This window comes from Balaenoptera acutorostrata, chromosome 10 (genome assembly GCF_949987535.1).
Source record: "Balaenoptera acutorostrata chromosome 10, mBalAcu1.1, whole genome shotgun sequence".
Classification (NCBI taxonomy): domain Eukaryota; kingdom Metazoa; phylum Chordata; class Mammalia; order Artiodactyla; family Balaenopteridae; genus Balaenoptera; species Balaenoptera acutorostrata.
In genome coordinates, this window is record NC_080073.1 from 88,009,392 (window position 1) to 88,029,441 (window position 20,050).

At 38.6% G+C, this 20,050-nt stretch overlaps 1 protein-coding gene across 1 annotated transcript in view; it reads left to right on the top strand.

The window, feature by feature from the left end:
- Positions 1–19,618, top strand: part of DCDC2 (doublecortin domain containing 2) — a 163,396-nt gene extending 143,778 nt beyond the window's left edge. Inside the window, exons 9-10 of the mRNA XM_007197140.3 lie at positions 13,332–13,631; positions 14,738–19,618. Of these exons, the coding sequence (XP_007197202.2) occupies positions 13,332–13,631; positions 14,738–14,836 (399 nt within the window). The 3' untranslated portion in view covers positions 14,837–19,618. The remainder of the gene's footprint in view (positions 1–13,331; positions 13,632–14,737) is intronic.
- The last annotated feature ends 432 nt before the right edge of the window (positions 19,619–20,050 follow it).

Genomic DNA, 20,050 nt, shown 5'->3' on the forward strand with positions numbered 1-20,050 from the left:
GCCACCATCTCAAAGACACAGGCAAATACATACCTATAAAATAGGCAAAGACGCAATTATATTTTGGATTTTGTTCCATTTGAGAGAAGAGAGCAGAAGATGTGGATTGTAACTTCAGCGTGGTTTTGGATTGTTTTATAGCTTTTTCCATCCATTTGTAGTTGATTTTGAGTAGTAATAAAATGAGAATTGCAAGATGTTTTGATGCTAAGTAGTTTCATTAAATAGCATTTAAACCAGTGTCACGAACACAGGAGCAGTGAAAGCTTTCTTTTTTTTTTAAATTGGAGGTTGTGATATATATTATTTTCTTATTTGTTGATTGATTTAAAACTTAATGAATCCTTAATAACAAAGTTACACATGTACTCTTTTTAAAAGTCAACCAATCCAACAAAAATTATGACAAAAATAGCAACCACTTACCCCAGCTTTCCCCACCTTGATTCTTCCTGCTCTATAGACCTAACCGATTTGAGCTATTAGCTGTTTCTCATGGAATAGAGAAATATTCTTGTGTAATATTTTTTCCTCCTCCCTATTTTAGTAATTGCCTATGTTTTTTTCATTTGCTTAGTTTTCTAAGTTTTCATTTGATTAGTTTTCTATTCTCTGTAGTCATTACCAAGCCATCTCCAAACTCTGCCAGAACTGTTGATCTCCTCTTGATGTACTCAGATGTACACAGTGATAATAAATCTCAATTTCATCTTTTTCTCAAGCCTTTCGATCATCTGCCTCAGGCTGGTTGGTTGTTCTTTGGATCTACTTTTCAGAGTCATCCTGGTATTTTTCTTCACCATTATTTTGGGAATTTCTTTTGCTTCTCCTGTGGATGGATTCCCTATTTCCTGGGTTCTACATCTTCCTCTTTCTTGGTTATACCTTCGTTGTTTTTGTGGAGCTCACCTCTAGCAGCTGCCTCGGAAAAGCTTCATGGGAGGAACTTTTATTTTTTGAGACTCTGCATGTCTGAAAATGTCTTTTTTTTTTTTTTCTCTACCAAACTTGACTGTAAGCATGACTAGATATAAAATTCTAGGTTAGATATAGTTTCTCTCAGAATTCTGAATGTGTTGCTCAGTTGGCCTTCCCATCCAGATTTGCAGTTGGGAATTTTGATGTCATTCTGTTTCCTGATCCTTTGTAAATAATCCTTTTTCTCTCTCTGGAAGCTTTTAGGCTTTTTCCTTTGTTCCTGGTGTTCTGAAAATTTCCAGTTATGTGCCTTGGTGTAGGTCTTTTTACTTATTCGACTGGGTACTCAGTGGGCTTTTTGTGTTTTTTTAAAGATTTATTTATTATTTATTTATTTATTTAATTTAGTTTTGGCTGTGTCAGGTCTTAGTTGCAGCACATGGGATCTTCGTTGAGGCATGTGGGATCTTTCGTTGCAGCGCGTGGGCTTCTCTCTAGTTGTGGTGTGCGGGTTTTCTCTTCTCTAGTTGTGATGCACAGGCTCCAGGGCACATGGGCTCTGTAGTTTGTGGCACGTGGCCTCTATAGTTGAGGCGTGAGCTCAGTAGTTGTGGCTCATGGGCTTAGTTGCCCTGCAGCATGTGGGATCTTAGTTCCCTGACGAGGAATCGAACCCATGTCCCCTGCATTGTAAGGCAGATCCTTTACCACTGGACTACCAGGGAAGTCCCTCAATGGGCTTTTTTATTCTGAAAATGTTTGTTTTTCAGTTCTGGAAAAAATTGTTGAAATAATGTCTTAGATAATTTTCTTCTCTCTATTTCTCTACTTTCCTTCTGGAACTCCAAGTATTCAGATATAGGACCTCCTAGACTGATCCTCTACTTATCTCTCCTACTTTCCACCTCTATGGATTTTTTTCTACTTTCTCAACTTTAAAAAAAAAATCAACAAGCTTCAGCGTTTATTTTCCATCTATTGATTTTTTTCTAGCCATCGTGGTTTTAATTTTTAAGAGCTCTTCCATATTCTCTGAATGTTCCTTTTTATAGCATCCTATTCTTATTTTATGTATGTGGTCTCTTCCCTTCTCTCTCCAAGGATTAACCTATTATTTTAAACTTACTTTTCCAGAACTATGTTTGTTTCTTCTGTTTTTTTTTTCTTTCTATCTTTCTATCTCCGTGATCTGTGTCTCCATGTTAGAGGCTCTCCTTGGTTGTCTGGTTAGATTTTTTTTAAATTGCAATATATTTGACATGTAACATTGTATAAATTTAAGGTGTATGTCTGGTTAGATTTTAGAGGGAAGCATTAAGGAAACTCTTTGTGCCCAGGCAGAGCTCATCAGGCTGGGGATGTTTCACTGTAGAGTGATTGGTTTTGCCATTTCATTGGCGTACCTCCAATTTTCAGTATCTGTGTTGTTCCTTTGGGTTGGTCTATTTCTTTTGAGTGGAGTCTTTCAACCTCTTGCCTTAATGGTGTAAGCCTGTCTGTGAGCACTTTGGGATCTGACTGTGGGAAGGTGGCTTGGGGACCTTAAGTAAAAGACTTTAAGTAGAGAGATGTATCCTTCTGGGTTTCAGTACGGTGCCCTTGTTCTCACTGTGCTTGAGTCCAGCTTCCTTATAGTTCAATATCTTTAAAGAATAAACCTCATTTATTTCTCCAAGGTCAGCAAGGGGATCTTGGGAGTCTACCTCCTTCATTTAAAGACTCTAAGCTAATCCACCTGTTTTTAGTTATATCAATACCTATGCCCCTTCTTCCAGAGACAGATGGTGCCTCCAATCCCCAAGCCTTCTATAGGTTTTTTCAACGTGCAAAGTTTGCTTCTTGGCTTCCCCTCCCTACAGACTCAAATTTTAGCTTACTCGGTTCTGCTGTTATCGGCCCCACGTCCAATGGCTTTACAGTTTCCCAAATTCTGTGGCTGTTTCCCAAATTCCAGGCTTCTGTGTCTCTATAGCTTCATCCCTTTTAAAGTTGCCCTTACCTAAAATTTAGAGGGGAATTGGAAGGAAGCTACAAAACCCCCCAACACACACACATTTGTTCAGTCTGCTGTGTTTAACCAGAAATCTCTTTCACACTAATTCATCACTGTGAAAATAAACTGTCTTCATAGAATCTGCAGTAGGGGTGACAAACTGGCAGCCTGTGACCAAATCTCCTATGAGAGAATCTTTTTGGCTGGCCCAGGGCTTACAATATGGAATCTCTTTAGTGGGCGTGTACTCTTCAGTTTACTGCAGACCTCAGCACTCCCTATTACCTCACACCTGTCCTGAATTACACATTTATGTAATTTGCCCAGCCCCTGGGGGCATTTAAGTTTGTGATGATTGATCTACACATATAGAACACATTGCCATTTTAAAGAATCTGCAGCCTAGAGGCTATAACCAGAAACAGCAGGTTTGAAGTCCAAATATGCCCATTGACCTATTTTGTCCCTTCTGGAGAATCAGCAGTCACTGACAGCTTCTCTTATGAAGGGTAAGCTCAATGGAGAGCTTGTTTGTGTTACTTGTTCATGTTCATGTGTAAAATACACAGAAAGATAAAGGAGGCTGCTTCTTTTGACCAGACCCCTAAATCTATTTCAGTGGAATGTTATTTATTAAAATAAGAATTAGGAAATGTTCAGAACCAGAAAGGAGGCTGGAATAAACTCCTTGCTTTGCCATTGAAGAAACAAAGCCCCATACTGTAGTGGGGAAAGCCATTCTCCCACAAACACACAGCCTGCTGGGGGCTGGGGAGTCTACACAGGTACCCAGGGCTCCTGGCTTCCAGTTTGGTGCTCTGTCTCAACACTTCAAGGAAGGGAAGTGGGGAGATTAGGGGCTTCTAATTATCTCACAAACAGATGCAGATTCTATCTGCGTGGAGGGTTACTCGGCCTTTACTGCCTTCCCTGAAATGAAAGGAATTGCATGCAAACGGTATTTTCACCATTCTCTACCTTCAGGTCACCGCCTCTTAGTGAATCATATTTATGGTTGGTGCTATAAGCATCACACACAGTGGGAAGAGTTAAGATGAGGACGCTCTGGCTTCTTAACTTCCCTGTGCATCATCAGCAAGGCCTTCTGTGACATCACCTTTGTTGATTTGTGCTTAATTGATGGAAATGGTGTTAAACATTAAGACATAGCCTTCAGCGATTTCTGATGTAAGCGAAAGAAAATCAACATTTACTTCTAAAGTGAGAAAACTTAATGGGGAAGGTTTTTTTCTAAGATGACTAAATAGCTATATAAATAAAAGTTTTCAAGGTATTATATCTTATCCTATGAGTGTTGTGGGAACTTGTGGAGTTCAGCGGGCCTGGGTGAGCCAGCTCTCAGCAGGTGGCTGGCCAAAGCTTCACTCTCCGTGTCCTTCGAGTGTCACGTCTGTAAATAGAACCACCCTTTTTTGTAGGTCATTGTACTTCAAACCACATTGAAACCATTTTTTCCCTTCTGTGAAAGTAAGCCTCTGAAAGCTGAAAACGGGAAGCAGTACTTTGCTGTCATGAAAGATTGAAACTGATTATTTCCAAACACCTCATTCAGCTTGGGTAGGAGATGATTTTAGTCTCTATGGGAACAGAAATAAAAACAAGTGTCGTAACTTCTTTACTTTCAACATCTCTGCCTGAATTCTGCCATCAAATCCACAGAAACACCTTCTATCCAAAGCCTGTAACAAATCCTACTCCTAAATTTCAAAGGTAGCAAATGCTGCCTGGAGAAATGGACATTTAAGGTAGTATTTTCATTTTGGGGTGGGGGGCATTCTGAGCTCCAGTTTCTAGGTCCAGGGTATTTCAGGGAGGGAGACCTGACAGGTAAGAATGAGGAGGACAGCTGGATGGTTAGGTAGGCTCTCTTGCCTAGAAAGTTGTAGCGTGTGCTGTTATCTCAGATAGCAAGGGTTTTAAACATTCAAATATACTCCTCAGGGAATTCTGATATAAATATAAGAAAAAGCAACATTTACTTTTTTTTAAATTTATTTTTTAATATTTTATTTATTTATCTTTGGCTGTGTTGGGTCTTTGTTGCTGCACGTGGGCTTTCTCTAGTTGCTGCGAGCAGGGGCTACTCATTGCGGTGGCTTCTCTTGTTGTGGAGCATGGGCTCCAGGCGCGTGGGCTTCAGTGGTTGTGGCGTGTGGGCATAGTTGCTCCGCGGCATGTGGGATCTTCCCTGGCCAGGGCTCAGAACCCATGTCCCCTGCATTGGCAGGTGGATTGTTAACCACTGCACCACCAGGGAAGTCCCAACATTTACTTCTAAAGTGGGTGGGACATCAGCTGTAGTGTCTGTTTAGATGCCTTTTCCCATTTCTAATTTTTGGTGCCGCTGTTACGGTCAAAGGTGTGATGTGAGTTTAAAGTGTAAGTCACTTGAGCAGCCTCATCTGTCTGTGAAAATACCTTCCAAGTAATTGATGCTTCTGATATTTTGTGGCTCATTTCCATATGATTTCCATATTCCATCTTCTTTCCTCTTACCACTCAGGAATCCTGAGTTAACCTTTGTAACTGCATGCATATTCTCTAGAAAACCTGAATACTTATGGTTTCCCCTGAGCCGTCCCTGCTAGGATGCAGACAGCAATAATAACTACCAGACCTTTTCTGTCTTGCCATACAAATCAACCATTTTCCCAGGATGTCCCTTACAAAATAAATAGTAAGATATGCATGTAGGCAAATGCAGGCAAAAAGGCGCTTGGAATATCAATGCTGGTGTCATGTTAAGGAGAAAATCTGGTGTCACTTTTCTAGTAACAATATTAAGAGCAATTGCTTATGATAAATAAAGTGCTTTTTAAAAGGTAAAAGTCTCACCTTTCTTATAAAAACTTCTATGTTTAAGGGTACATATTATCTGTAATTGTACATATATGTGTAATATGTCTTAATCTAGGTGCACTCTGGATGTTCTTGATGTCAGTGAGGCTTTGAGACTGGAACCATCTAAATGATTTGTGCAATCATTATATACATCAGTTTAGTGAGTATATAGGGGAGGGTATAATGAATACCCTTTCTTGACTCCAGTGAAATGTAAGAATTGTGCTTTATACAGAATATAGTATTACACAATTACTCACAGGAATGAGCTAGTCCTGAAAGTTCAGGATGGAGAAACAGTATCTACCTGAAAACTGGTTCTCTTAAAATTTTAGTCGCAAATTGACTGAATTCAACATAAACACCAGGGGAGAAGACCTTTAAGCACAGGTAAAAATATCTTCCTGGTTTATCGCCTTGGCAATGATGTGTTTCTTTTTTATAAAGTGACTCCTAAGAAAGAGTGGCAGGGTGATGTAATTAGAATAAATCTTGTAGAACTGTCTTTATGGCTAAATATCATTCTGTCCACATTCAGTACTATTTTCTCCCAGTTTTCAATAAAATTCATATTTTTTAAGTTAAAATATGATCTTCATCTAACGAGGCATAATTACAACTAGAAACTTTAACCAAAGATGTCTTTTGGGGGGGGTGGTGTATTTATGACCATACCTGTGTTACCTGTGGTTTAGAGCCTCACCAAGTGTCACCTGGGGGCCAGCGGCATCAGCAGTACCTGAGCTGCTGGAAATGCAGAGGCTCAGAACTGCTGACTCAGAATCTGCATTTAACAAGATGCCCGGTGATGGAGAGGCATTGGCTTAGAAGACACGAGGCTGGGAGTAACTATTTAACATCGTGTTGAGTTTGGGATGTTGCTCTGTACATTATCTTGGGGAAATAGTACAGTCCTGTGGTCAAAAAAGCATTCATATCCCTCTGTCACTACTAGTGGGCTTTTGGACAAGTTTGCCTAACTCTTTATGCTTCAGTTTGTTTATCTGCAAGTTGGGATGAGAATAGTATTTTCCTCAAATGGTGGTGAGGTTAGTTTAAATACGATTAGGCATATGAGGTGCATGGAACATAGGACCAGGTCCCTGGAGAGCGCCCAACAGACGTGAGCCTTGTCACCATCATCTGTCCTTTCCTGAAGGCACATACTCTGTTGGCTTTTATCTGTGGGAGGCACATTTGGGTGTAATTCAAGACAATGAATTACAATCCTGTGGAAAATGTGGTGATGGACACAAAGATGAAGAAGAAAGAGCCCTTGCTTGTAGAAACTTCCAGAAGGCCTCCCTAGAGCCGAGGTTATTTCCCCATTATTCCACAATCATTCCAAACATCGTTTGAGGCATCTACATACTCGATAGCAATTCACGTTCACAGTTTTCCTTTTTTCTTTTTAAAGATTTTTTTGACGTGAACCATTTCTAAAGTCTTTATTGCATTTGTTCCAATATTGCTTCTGTTTTATGTTTTGGTTTTCTGGCCGAGAGGCATGTGGGATATTAGCTCCCTGACCAGGGATCAAACCCGCACCCCCTGCATTGGAAGGCGAAGCCTTAACCACTGGACTGCCAGGGAAGTGCCCCACGTTCACTATTTTCATATCAAACATAAGTAGGGGATAATGGCACACTGTGATTAGAGTTTGACAGGTGTTCTGAGGGCGCAAATCAGGGGTGACAACTGCCTGAGGGGTCCAGGAAGGCTTCGAGAGAAGGTGGGTCTAACGAAGGGAAGGAAGAGCCTTCCGGGTAAAGGTAGGAGGAACAGGATGACTAACTGGCTACTGCCAACCTGTCGTTACAACTGAAGACAAAGTCGTGCATTACCTAAATGCACATACTAATTTATGGAGGTCATCCTTTTTTGGTATTTACTGCTGGCACATTTGTGTTACTTTTAAGAGTGAATAGAGTTCAGAAAAAATAAAAGCTATTGGATGGTAAATTTGTTGTGAAAAGTGCATACCAGGGAACTCAGAAGCAAAGAATAAACGTAAGTAACTAAAAGCAAGAGTGATTAGTTTATGAAAATCACACCTAACCGTCTCATTGGACCAGAAGTTGAACATCAGCCTGCATATTAACTGTATTAACTAAAAAGGGCAAGATAATTGCTAAGTATCTTGATATATTTTGTTTGTTTGTTTTCATGTGAATGAGATTTAGAAGGGAGACTGCTCTAAGTGGCCCACTAGAATACGATTTCATTACTGTAGTGCAAATCCTGTATTATACTATTTCATCAGACAACCTCTCAACTCTTTCCATCCAAGGGCAAGAAAAATGGAGTGGTAACAATAATAAACATATATATACACACACACACACACACACATATATGTATACATATATTTGTAGCTTTTTCAGTTTATAGTGGTCTTTCATGTGCATGATCTCATTTGGTCCTTACTGCAATTCTGTGAGGTCATTATTATCCTCAGTTTCCAAAGGGTGAGGTGGATTCACTAGCCTGAAGCTGCAGAGTGACCTCTGCCTTCCCAACAGACCACAGCTGCTTCATTTCGCACAGTTGACATCACCATTGTAGAAACATCAGCAGGCAGAAATTTTGTCCAGGAACCCCCACCCCTGCCTGGTGAGCTTCTTCAGTTATGAACACAGTCTCTTGGGAATCACATGAGAACTGGCTTCTGCAGGAAGGAGAGGCAGCGTCACATGTGGGAGCTCTGCTTCCCTTCAGTGTAAAAGGACCTTTTACAGTGTGATTGGACCTGGGAAAGAGGGTTCTTTCCTTCCTGCTTCTCTTCCTCCTTCCTCACTCTCTCAAGTTGAACTTGCGACATCTAACTCTTACCTTTTCCATCCGTGTCCCTGTCCCTTTCTCCCCACACCCTCCACCCTCGCCCTTTTGCCTCCTGTGTCCACTTTTCTCTGTCAAAATTGAAAACATCATCGGAATCTTGTAAGGTTCTTTGAGGTGCGGGTGGAATGTGGGTTCCATGTACATGTCACCTCTGGCTCACTGCGCTGACGCTGGCGTCTGGCTGGCTGTGACTGTCCCTGCTTAGCTGGGCAATCAGGCAGGGCCAGCTAAACGGGCAGAGACTGAGAACTACTTGGGAATTTTGAAGAAATTAAATAGTTGCAAAGTTTTGTTTTGTTTTGTTTTTTGGTGGGGTGGAGTGGGAACACATTATTCAAATATAGTGTGGCTATCTAAGAATGGACACCCACTCTCTTATAGAAGGAGTGCTGTTTTATTTTTTTTACTTCTTTGTAGGCCCTTACCACGGTATAGATTTTATGTGTGTGAGTGTGTATGGGTGTAAAGCTCAATGTTCCTTCTGGGGATGATTTGATTGATGTATACACTAGAAACATCTTTAATAATTTAATGCTTGCTTCAAAGGAGATTACACCAAAAAGCGCATTGCTTTTCATTTATTCATTACAGATCTGTCATAGAAGCATTTTTTTCTTTCTCTTTTTTTTTGTCCTGAATTGTGTTGTGGTAATAATAAATTTTGTACTACACTCAGGATATTTTAAAGGATTATAAGCCTTTTAACTAATGTTACCATCTTATTTAAATTGATCAGATTGGTATTTCAGCTCCATAATCCAGCATTTCTTAAAGTTGAGCTAACCAGATATGGCTTCGTTTGATGACTACTAAAATAGCTGTGCTGGGAAAGTCTAATAGAAATAATGGGATGAAAGCATAATACTGCTTGTTACTAGTGGTGGTAATAACAGCGAAGAGAACAGAGCTGAATTTAGGGCTAGGTGTCTCCGTCCTTAAAAAGAGATTAGGGTATATCCCAGCCCAGCTCTTTTCATTAAAGGGAAAAAAAATGAATACGCGTTTGGGGATTGGGAGCAAAGAAAGGGGTAGGATGAGAGACTTAAAACTAAAAACTAGAAACCAACACTCTATCATTCTGTAACTTTTAGGTATAAATCCAGATATCAGTAAAGGAAAGCAGACTTTTTCCCATTTAGACAGCCGTAGTCACCTTAGCAGACTATAGCAAGCTCTTGTAATAGATTCTCAGAGGCAAGGGACATATCTAGATTCCTGAATGGTTACACTAAAATTTGAGTTTTCTGGTATCATTATTAAAGATTTTGTATTAAAAATGCTGTATAACTTCTCTTTAAAACCAAAACCTGAAGTTGCTTTGAATAAGGCAACTTCAGGCACAGTGAGGATTACAATTTCTAGAAGTGCGATACACGATCATCCAATTTTCAGAGGTAACTTGCACAGAAATCTTTTTGCTCTCATTGGCCATTAGTGCTGTAGTATTTCTGGATTTTCGTTATGTCCTGCTTCAAGTACTCTGCCTAACAATGTTTATAATGTTCCTTCCCTAGATCTACCAGTCTTTAATAGAAATCCAGAAATGTTTTGTTCTCAGGTCAGTAATTCTTTAAACAATAAAAGTAATGTTGCCTACTGCAGACGTCAGATTTTCTGGCCATTGAAAGTACACTTGAGTGTGCTTGCAACAGTGCTAGGTACATTAGCAACTGCTTGTGTTATTACTTTGAGAAAGAATATAGGACTTTGGGACAAGACCATCTTGGGTTCCATCTTAGCCCTGTTTGTTCACCTGCGGTGTGATGCAGGCAGTGTTGAGGGATTTCTCATTTTCCTCATTCGTATAATGGGCATCAGGAGCCTGTTTCGTAGGGTTCTTGTGAGGGTTTTAGGAAATGATGAATGTATGAATGCTGAGAGTGACATTCGGCACATACGGGTGACGGGTGCTCGGTGTATTTGCTGCCTGTCCTTTGCTCTCCACCTATGAACGCCGTTCACGCAGTGCTGTAGAAACCTCAGTGCCCAGACTGTGTGGGATGTGGCCCCAGGCTGCCACACCCCACCCTGAGTTACTGCTCTTTCCTCCTGCCCCACGATCACGTGATGTGCTACCGCACCGCTCTGGGCCCTTTGATGTCACAGTCATATTTGTCTCTGAATGCCTGGCATCTAGCCCAGCACAAACAGCTGCTCCAGGCCCATTAGCTCGAGTCATGGTGACTGAGAGTCCTCCAGTGTCTCTTAGAGTCCCCCTGTGAGTATCCCCTAAAAAATCCCTCAGAGTCACCAGCAAGGGAACTTGCTGTCTCTTGGTCCAAGACCCCTGAGCCTTTTCATGGCCTCTTCTGATAGGTTACTGGGGAGCCACCCGCCATGTTTCTCTGAGTTGGCTCTTATTTCTTTTTTTCCTCTGTAAATTTTTTTTTTAACATCTTTATTGGAGTATAATTGCTTTACAATGGTGTGTTAGTTTCCGCTGTATAACAAAGTGAATCAGCTATACATAAACATATATCCCCATATCTCCTCCCTCTTGCGTCTCCCTCCCACCCTCCCTATCCCACCCCTCTAGGTGGACACAAGTCACCGAGCTGATCTCCTTGTGCTATGCGGCTGCTTCCCACTAGCTATCTGTTTTACATTTGGCTCTTTATTCTAACTCTCTCCCGCCCAGAGTCCCCTCTCTGTCCCAGTGTCTTATTGAGGAAGCCTCTGGACCTCCTGGTGCTGCCGGTTCCTTCCCTGGGTCCCTCAGAAGCCCTGTCTCCTCAGTGACATAAATGTCATCTTTGGCCCCAGACATTTCCTCTGCTCTGTTTTCACAATGACAGTGCCCACCCTGTCCCTCGCCACACTCTCCTGTCATCACTTCTAGTGCGTCTGCGTCAATGCTCTGCCGTGTTTGTCCTCTGCATTGAGAGAGGGTGGGACAAGCGTGTGGAGATGGGAACATAGTGTTTTCTCCTTTGGAAATTGAACATTTTTCTCACCTTCATTCATTGAGGTCTTATGCATAAAAACCAGAAATCCTTAGCAAGCGCTGTGGGTTTCGTTTTATAAATCTCTTGCCTTTTCTTTCCACATCATCTGGCAGATCCATCCCCTCCCACCTTTAGTTTCTGCCCGGCATTTGGCCTTCCTAAGGGCCTCCCCCTGGGCAGCATGCTTAGGGATCACTAGGGCTCTACGCAGTTTGACATTAACCAACTGAATGGAAATTTGAAAGACGCAGAAGCACTGCACTATTATTTAGCTTGTATGATGACAAAGACGATGGTTATTGGAATATTTTAAGAATTCATTTTTTTAACCTTCATTTTTTCAAAGGGCATCTTTGACATCATGTAATCAAATCTGAGACTTTATTTTGGACAGAGTATAAGAATTCATGGTTCTGCCTCTTTCCTCTTCGAAATAACGTTGTGTTGAATTTTATCCTGAGCTTTTAGTCTACTCTGCTCCATTTCCTTCCTTCTTTACTTCCTAAACTGAGAGCATTATGATAACTTTTATAAGAAGACCATTAATAGTCCCATAATAAGAATTTGGGTAGTTAGAGGAGAATGGACTTCCAGAGTTGGAAGGGAGGTCAGAGTTAATTGCATCTCAAAACTTTTACAGATACCAGGGGATTAACTGATCTGTCCAGTGTCAGTTGACTAGAAAGAGGCAGGCGTGGGGTCCTAACATAAAACAAATTCTGTTTCTACCCTATCCTTTAAAAAACTCTTATTTTATTAAGGCCAATGAAGAAATATGGTAGGTTCAGGAAAGAATGTATTATAACAAATGGGAAGATATTTTAATTTTTTTTTTTTTTTAGGATCACGATGTGCCAGGTGCTTTGCTGGGCACTGTATGTAACTTACTTCATCTCCGTGGAAGTTTTACTATATTCTCATTTTACCAGTGGGGAATATGAAGTTCAAAGAAGTTAGGTAACAGCCAGTAAGTGCCTGGCCAGGACTTGAACCTGGGTCTTTCTCTCTCCAAAGGCTTGGCTCTGGAACTTGGCCTCCTGTTCTGTTTTAAAACAGACTTACATGTATCCAAATAACAGTAAAAATGCCTAGTTTAGAAAATACTTGAGCGTTTATTATTTTTATAGAAAGAATATATAGTTTCTTGGCCTTGGATCTGCACGACAATCACTTTTTGTATTTAGAGATATACAGTCAACTCTCTTCGGCATTGTGTGGAAAGCTGTCCACGTTTATTTTTAGAAAACCAGGGTTCACATCCTGGCCATCGCCATTGCCCTTTTTCATACTTAGAGATTTAAATACATACCAGACACTAGTGGTGGGGATGATAATCTCTCCACAAAGAATTTTTTTTTACCTCCTCCTCTGGGCCACTAGACATCGGCCAAGGATCCTGCAGTTTAGTTTTCTCTTTGCCATGGGGATTAAGAACATTGATTTTGGAGTCACATGCTTCATTCTCATTCTGGCTGTTCCACTTACAAACAGTGGAATCTTGGGCTAGATACTTGGTCTCCCTGGACCTTAGTTTTCTCACCTGTAAAACGGGAATAATACCAACCTCACAGGATCATTGTGAGAATTAAATGAGAAAATATTTGTGAAGAGTGGAATATTTGTAAAGGTTAACACAAGATATACTGTATATATGCAAATGTAAGGAAGTTTTACTTGACAGTAATATTATAATTATTACATTATTATAATGTGCCATGGAAAATCTCTGTTAGACTTCCTATTTTTATCCATTATTCCTTTTGATCCATCAGAGGCCAGCAGAAATAGTAGATGAGGAAGACAGAGAGAAAGAAGATAAGGAAGTGGGACAGAAGGAAGACTTTTCAGGAATGAATGGTGGAGTTGAAGAGGAAGGAGGCAGGGAGGCTACCGAAGCTCCAGAGCAAGCAGAGGAGATCCTGGATCACAGGGAGGAGCAGGCAGGTCCTGCTTATGTGAACAGAGGCACCAATGAAGAAAATGGCGAGGAACTGGACCAGGTTAATAATGAGCTTCAAGAAGCAGTGGAAGAGGAAATAAAGTCTCAAGGAGCTGGCAGTGGATGTGAAGAGGTATTTTTATTGCTTTTGCTCACTTGTGTCCATGCATGAAATGTGTGTGTGTGTGTGCATAAGTGTGCATCTGTGCTCACACTTAGGGAATTATTCAAGCACTTAGGACTTGAAAGCTATGGCACTTCCAGAATTCCACGGAGCAGAGTTTGAAAACCAGCTAACTCTAATCTTACCCCCTTAGTTTTCAGTCCAGTGGGTAAAAGACAAACTGTAATGAGATATCAACGTATGGGAAATCCAAGGGGCAGCGATGCTGTTCCAGAAGCTGCCTTTATGTTTTCATTTTCTGTCCTGCTCTTATCTACTTGATGGTGCTTGGTACCATAGTCACAAAGAATTTGAAATTAGAAAACTAATAAAACTAATAAACTAGAATTAGAAAACTAATAAAAGACATCTGGTATGGGGCTGGATTATTAATGTGACACGAGAGGAGAACTGCTGCGTTTTACTCTTCCCTTTTCTCTGAAAATGCTAAAATGAAAAGTATAGGTATGTTGTTGAAAAGAAAAGCTCAAAAGGAAATAAAGAAAAAAACTGAGGGCTTCCCTGGTGGCGCAGTGGTTGAGAGTCTGCCTGCCAATGCAGGGGACACGGGTTCGAGCCCTGGTCTGGGAAGATCCCACGTACCGCGGAGCAACTGGGCCCGTGAGCCACAACTACTGAGCCTGCGTGTCTGGAGCCTGTGCTCCGCAACAAGAGAGGCTGCGATAGTGAGAGGCTCGCACACCGCGATGAAGAGTGGCCCCCGCTTGCCGCAACTAGAGAAAGCCCTCGCACAGAAACGAAGACCCAACACAGCCAAAGATAAATAAATAAATAAAATTTAAAAAAAAAATTGAGATAAATAACACCTAAAGCTCAAGAGGTGAGTCTGTGCCCTTTAAGCACATGGTGGATTATGGTCCCAGAAAGGGCTTTTGAACAAGTTTGAGATTGTCGTGTCCACTGGGTGATGATAGACTAAACAACATAGGGAACCCAAGGAACTATTTTTAGTTGAATAAGATTAAAGGCAATATTGAGTCATTTTTCCTTTGTAAATTTTATTGTCTCTGTAACTAAAGAGCTAAATATCTTTGTTTTCATCTGTTTTCCTCCAGGCTGACTTGGACCCTCAAAGACCGCCAAAGCCAGAAGTAAAAATCACCAGCTCACAAGAAAATGATAACAACGAACAAAACAAGGATAATCTGTCATAGCATGGATGATTTTTAAAAAGAGAGTATATTGAGTATTAGAAAAATTAAGGGTTATAATACTCGAATAATAAGCATATAGTTATTGCTAAACATAATGTGACAATATGGTTGAATACTACCTACTGAAATTTAAAATTAGAGGCCAAACTAATGGGAGAGACTAGATAACTTTGAATAGCTACTAAAGCAGAGTGATTTTTTGTGAGACGTGTTTTAAAAAGTCATTTAGAAAAATTAAACAAGAGTAATAGAGGGGAATTTGCACTGGAAGACAATTGGCCACTTGTCTTTGTAAAGATGAAAAAGAACAAGATCATTCCTGTTCTTGGTAAGTGAGATTATTAGATGGCAGCTTATGCTAAAGCACTTATCTAAGAAGGCACAGAATTAAAAAAAAATGATAATAGGAAAGCATGTACTATTTTTTTTAAAGCAATAAACTCTTGAATAAACAAATTGCAATTTAGTTTCAGAGATAATTTGAAGATGGCAATAGATTGAAATGTTTCTGTGTCTTGTTGACACTCCTTTCTTTCTTCCTCCTTAGCCAAAATCCACCTTAAGAGAACAAAAAGGAAAATGCAAGGTATTCATTTTGGAAGGAGGAAGTATTCATTCAGTGTATTCCTGACAAATATTGTCATGCCCCTCCCTTAACTGCTGCAGGTTTTAATCCTTATGGCTTTAATGACACATACTCAGGAAGGAATTATAAAGGAACACCCAATTATATCACTGAGCCTGGCTGGGTGTTTTGCAAATTCTGGTATCCTGTGGATTTTCGTTGATCCAGTCTACCATTACCAATAGTACTCCTCTCTTCTCCTTTGCATTATTATTCAATATTAGAAAACACAATATTGGCTATTCCAAAGATTGAATTTTCTCCAGTTTTTTAACAAAAAGAACAAGATAGCATAGTAGAAAAAAAGTAGGCTATATGAAGAGTTTGTTACTCCTCAATTTCTCTTGCTTTTTGCCTTATTTCTATTAGGACCGCCTTGTCATATTTTTTCCCCTAGGGGTATCAGCAAATATTTATTTTCATGGTCAGTTATATTTAGACTTTCAAGCAGATTCCTTTCTATATAATTAGAAGCTATAGGATAGAAATTGTTGAAAAAAGTTTAAAAATTGTCATAATGAAACCAGTTCCTGATTACAGTTTTAGGGGTTAATTAAATTAACTCAAATTGCCTTGTTAGGTATATATGGAGAAAAAAAATAATCATATTAGTTTTTTGAATTCTTAAGAGATGATGCAGTTCTTCCTTAAATATAGAAATGTTTTTCTCATATTAAAGAATATTTTTGTTAATTACGTAGAAGTTATAAATTTGAAATTTTAACTTCTTGTGCTTTCATAGAATTCATTATTAATGATAAGTTTAAAAGATTTTTTTCCCCTCCAGGTTTCATAACCAATCACTTGGAATCAAAGTAGTTACATAAAGCACTTAATAATACTATAGAAAACGGATGTATTTTTCCTAGAAGCTATTTTAATATTTTCCACAAATAGGAAGTATATGCAGAGACTATAATGTAACAGTATTGGAAAGAGATACTGATATAAGGGTATATTAATCTGGGAGGATGATTATAAATGGGGTCCTATATTTCTAATATAAGCTCTAGATTGTGCTTTCTACTAATAGGCTTATTTTTTCAAATGGGACAATATAAAGCATTGCAGACTATAAGCAACAATCTTAATAATCCTTGTTGCTAGGGAAATAGACTACCTGGTCTTTTAATGTTAAATTCCCACACTATTACTGGGCCTGGGGTTAATGATTTCAAATAGTTTATAAAAATATGGGATTACATATAAGAAATTATAACTGATTATCAAGGTGATTCTTTTTTCTTTCTTTAATGAGGATTTTCGCTCTCTCTCTCTCTCTCTCTCTCCCTTCTTCAATAAAGATATTCTGTCTCTTTTTTTTTTCCCTGTTCTTTGCTTCATCATACTTAGTATTCAGGTTTTTAGGAACTTTTTAAGAGTCATCTTAGTGAAGCACAATGTTACTTTAAATGAAAAACAAAGTTTGGTATTTTAAGTATACTTCAAGAAGGTGATAGGCTACAATACCTGTAGCAAAAAATTTAAAAATTAGGACATAATACTTATCTTTTATGTGCATATTTCACCACCTGTCTGTAGGATATAATTGTGACTTAACTTGAGGGATGAACAGTCACTAATAACTTTAAAACAGTTTGCAAGCATAAGTTACTAAAAAAAAAAAAAAAAAGAACTATGTCGTCCAACCAAGGAAGAAATCACTGACAGATGATTAAAATTGTAAATGTCATTGTGGAGATGACTTTAACACACATGATGAAAGTTAATTCACCTTCCAAATGTGGACATTTTCCTTGTGGGAACGGTGGCCTCCGTGGCAGAGTAGCTCCACAAATTGAGACTCACTGACAGATTTGGAGAACATTTATGTGAGTGAGCAGAAGAGATCTTGGTTAGGCTTCAGGTATTGTTTTATAGAGGGTGTTAATAAGAAAAACTCATGGAGCTTTTATGTGGTAACCAATCACAGAATGCTTTCATCTGTTCTTTGTTTGTGATAGATTTTCATAGTTTTAATCTTAATGAAATGCTTTTCTTAAATTTAATTGGGTTTTAACACATTTGTCAGCAACTGGTTTGTTAGTTGAAATGGAACATTAGGAGCTTTGCAGCACAAATAAAGAAGATTTTTAACTGAAGTCATTTTCATGCAAAGGACGTATTACCTGGTTTAGCTTCTGTTAAAATTGCATTTGAGCATCCATGGATTTCTAATTATAAAACAAGATACTCTGGCCATAAGATAACTTTTTACTCATTATATTTCTCTATGGACATAGGATGACTTTTTGTTTATAAGACATTTTGGGGGGGAATATTAGAAAGCCAGACTCATAGGAAGAGTATGATACCCTCTCGTGCCTCCCGTTTTATTATGAGAGTTAATTCCTGCTGTCGTCTGTAAGCACAGACCCATCCTATATATATGTGGCTCAGAGTCACTCAGATCTCTCTGTAGGCTCACGATCATGAAGCCATATTAGTGTGAGCTTATTCATGTTAACTCTTCCAGTTATAGCTCAAAAACCAACATCCTTGAAAATTTCACTAAATAACTTACCTTCTACGCAAAGGATAAAGCTAATTCACCTAGTTAAAATTGTGGCCACAGAACAACAGGAAGGCTTCTTTATCTTGTTAACTGACTCTCCTAAAGAATTAGCTCTATCCTTTCATTTTCTGCTCAACAAGGAGCCAAGGCAAAAGTTTATAAAGTAGATTAATTGCTAATCAGAAAGCATCACATCTGAACTGTTGGCAATCTGAACAGAAATCGACTACGTAGATATACACAGACACATAACAAACACTCACACAGATGCGCTCACACACTTTAAAATGTTGAAAAGCCTTCCTCAGGCACAGCGTTATTAATGGAATAAGGCTCTTTTGAGAGAAGCAATGGACAAAAACTGTTGGTAAGGAAATGCTAAGAAATGATGTATATCAATGGTGCTTTAAAACTTGGTTCCCGAAGACTTTAAGAGGTTTAAAATTCTTCTCAAAATAAAAAAGCTACCAGCATTTTAATAGAAAATTTATTCTAGGGAGGGGTGAGATATATATTAATATATAAAATCTTTTTTTTCTGAAGTAACTACAGAATACAGTTCTTTAGTCCTTTGTCATCAGTCTTAAGTACCATATACTTTAGGTGCAGAATATTTTGTACCAACCAAACACAGGCTCTGTCAAAAGGTCATTACTGCTTGTGAATGTGTGTGTGATTTCCATGAACATGTAGAGAGGACTCTTTTCAGTATCAAGTAGCCAAGTTCACCACAAACAGAATAAAAGTATGACTTATTAGTCTATTAATTTATCTAATGTTCAAGTTCAGTGCAGAAGCTTTTTAGCTTCCTTGTATGAGTGTAATATCCTGGAATGGAAGGATTTTTTTTTTAAGGTTAGTCTGTTTTTCTAAGGTGATGAGCACATACAGTTCTTCATTATTAAATATCATTTTTGTAAATAGTGTACGATTTTTGCTTTTCAGAAACTATACTGGTATTTAGATGGGTCTGATTTTTGTTCTTACCACATGAAATTTGTATATTTCCTACCATGAAGTCTCGGTGACTTGGATGGAGAATGAATGTGTGCCCCTACATGTTGATGAGGAAGAAAAATATTATTTTTGAAGAGGCATAGCGTACTGTAGGAGATGGGGAATTAAAAAATGTCTGGATAACAATAAAGTATTTATAAAATCAGGAGGTAACTAATGGAGCTCCGTTGACTTTAGCCAACAACGACTTAGCTTTAATCTATGAATGGAACCAGATGTGTTCTCTGTTGCTTAATCCACTTAAACCACATAGCTAATTGAGGGGTTGAGTTACTGTCACAAATGTAATGGCATATGGGAAGAAGGAATGACAGTAGTCAATTTTAGAAGGAGATTGAAGAAAACCTATTCTGTTTTTTTTGCTTCAGTGTTTTTCTTGTCTTAAATCCTTAATATGTACAATGATAATGGGTGATTATTGAAGTTGTAGGTAAAGATTAAGTTGAGCTCATCATGTTTGTATGATTTATGTTTAGAACTCTTCTTTGTAAGGACAATTATGTTTTGATCAAATTACGAGCTTTTAGGTTTTTACTTCTGTATCAGTGCTCACTCTGTAAGTTTGCTGTAATTTTTTTAGCAAATAGATCTGTGTTTTATATAATTAAAACGTGTTTGGATAGTTTGTTTATGATGCTGTGTTGCTAATATTTCATGTATTAATTGTTTTTATGACATTTTTTCACAAGCATAATAGATACTTTTGATTTAAACCATGTGGAAATTCAGCACATTAAAAGATATTTCTGTTTCTATTCGGCATAGATATTAAACTTCATTATGTAAAGAAATTTTTTTTTACAGCTTCATATACATGTTGTTTAGTTGATAAAAATTTGAGGGATATTTTAAAAAAACTCACTGTTTTTTCTTTTATGAAATGGTATTAGAGACACACAGGTTCAGAATTTTTGTTATGATAAAGGTAAAAACAAATTATGCACACTTAGTGTAGATATAGCTATAGGAATAAATTCACAGTTTTACAAAGAGATTGGTTAAAATTCTGCTTCAGTTTGTGAGATATTCACTGCCTTCATTCTATTGAATTAAAATA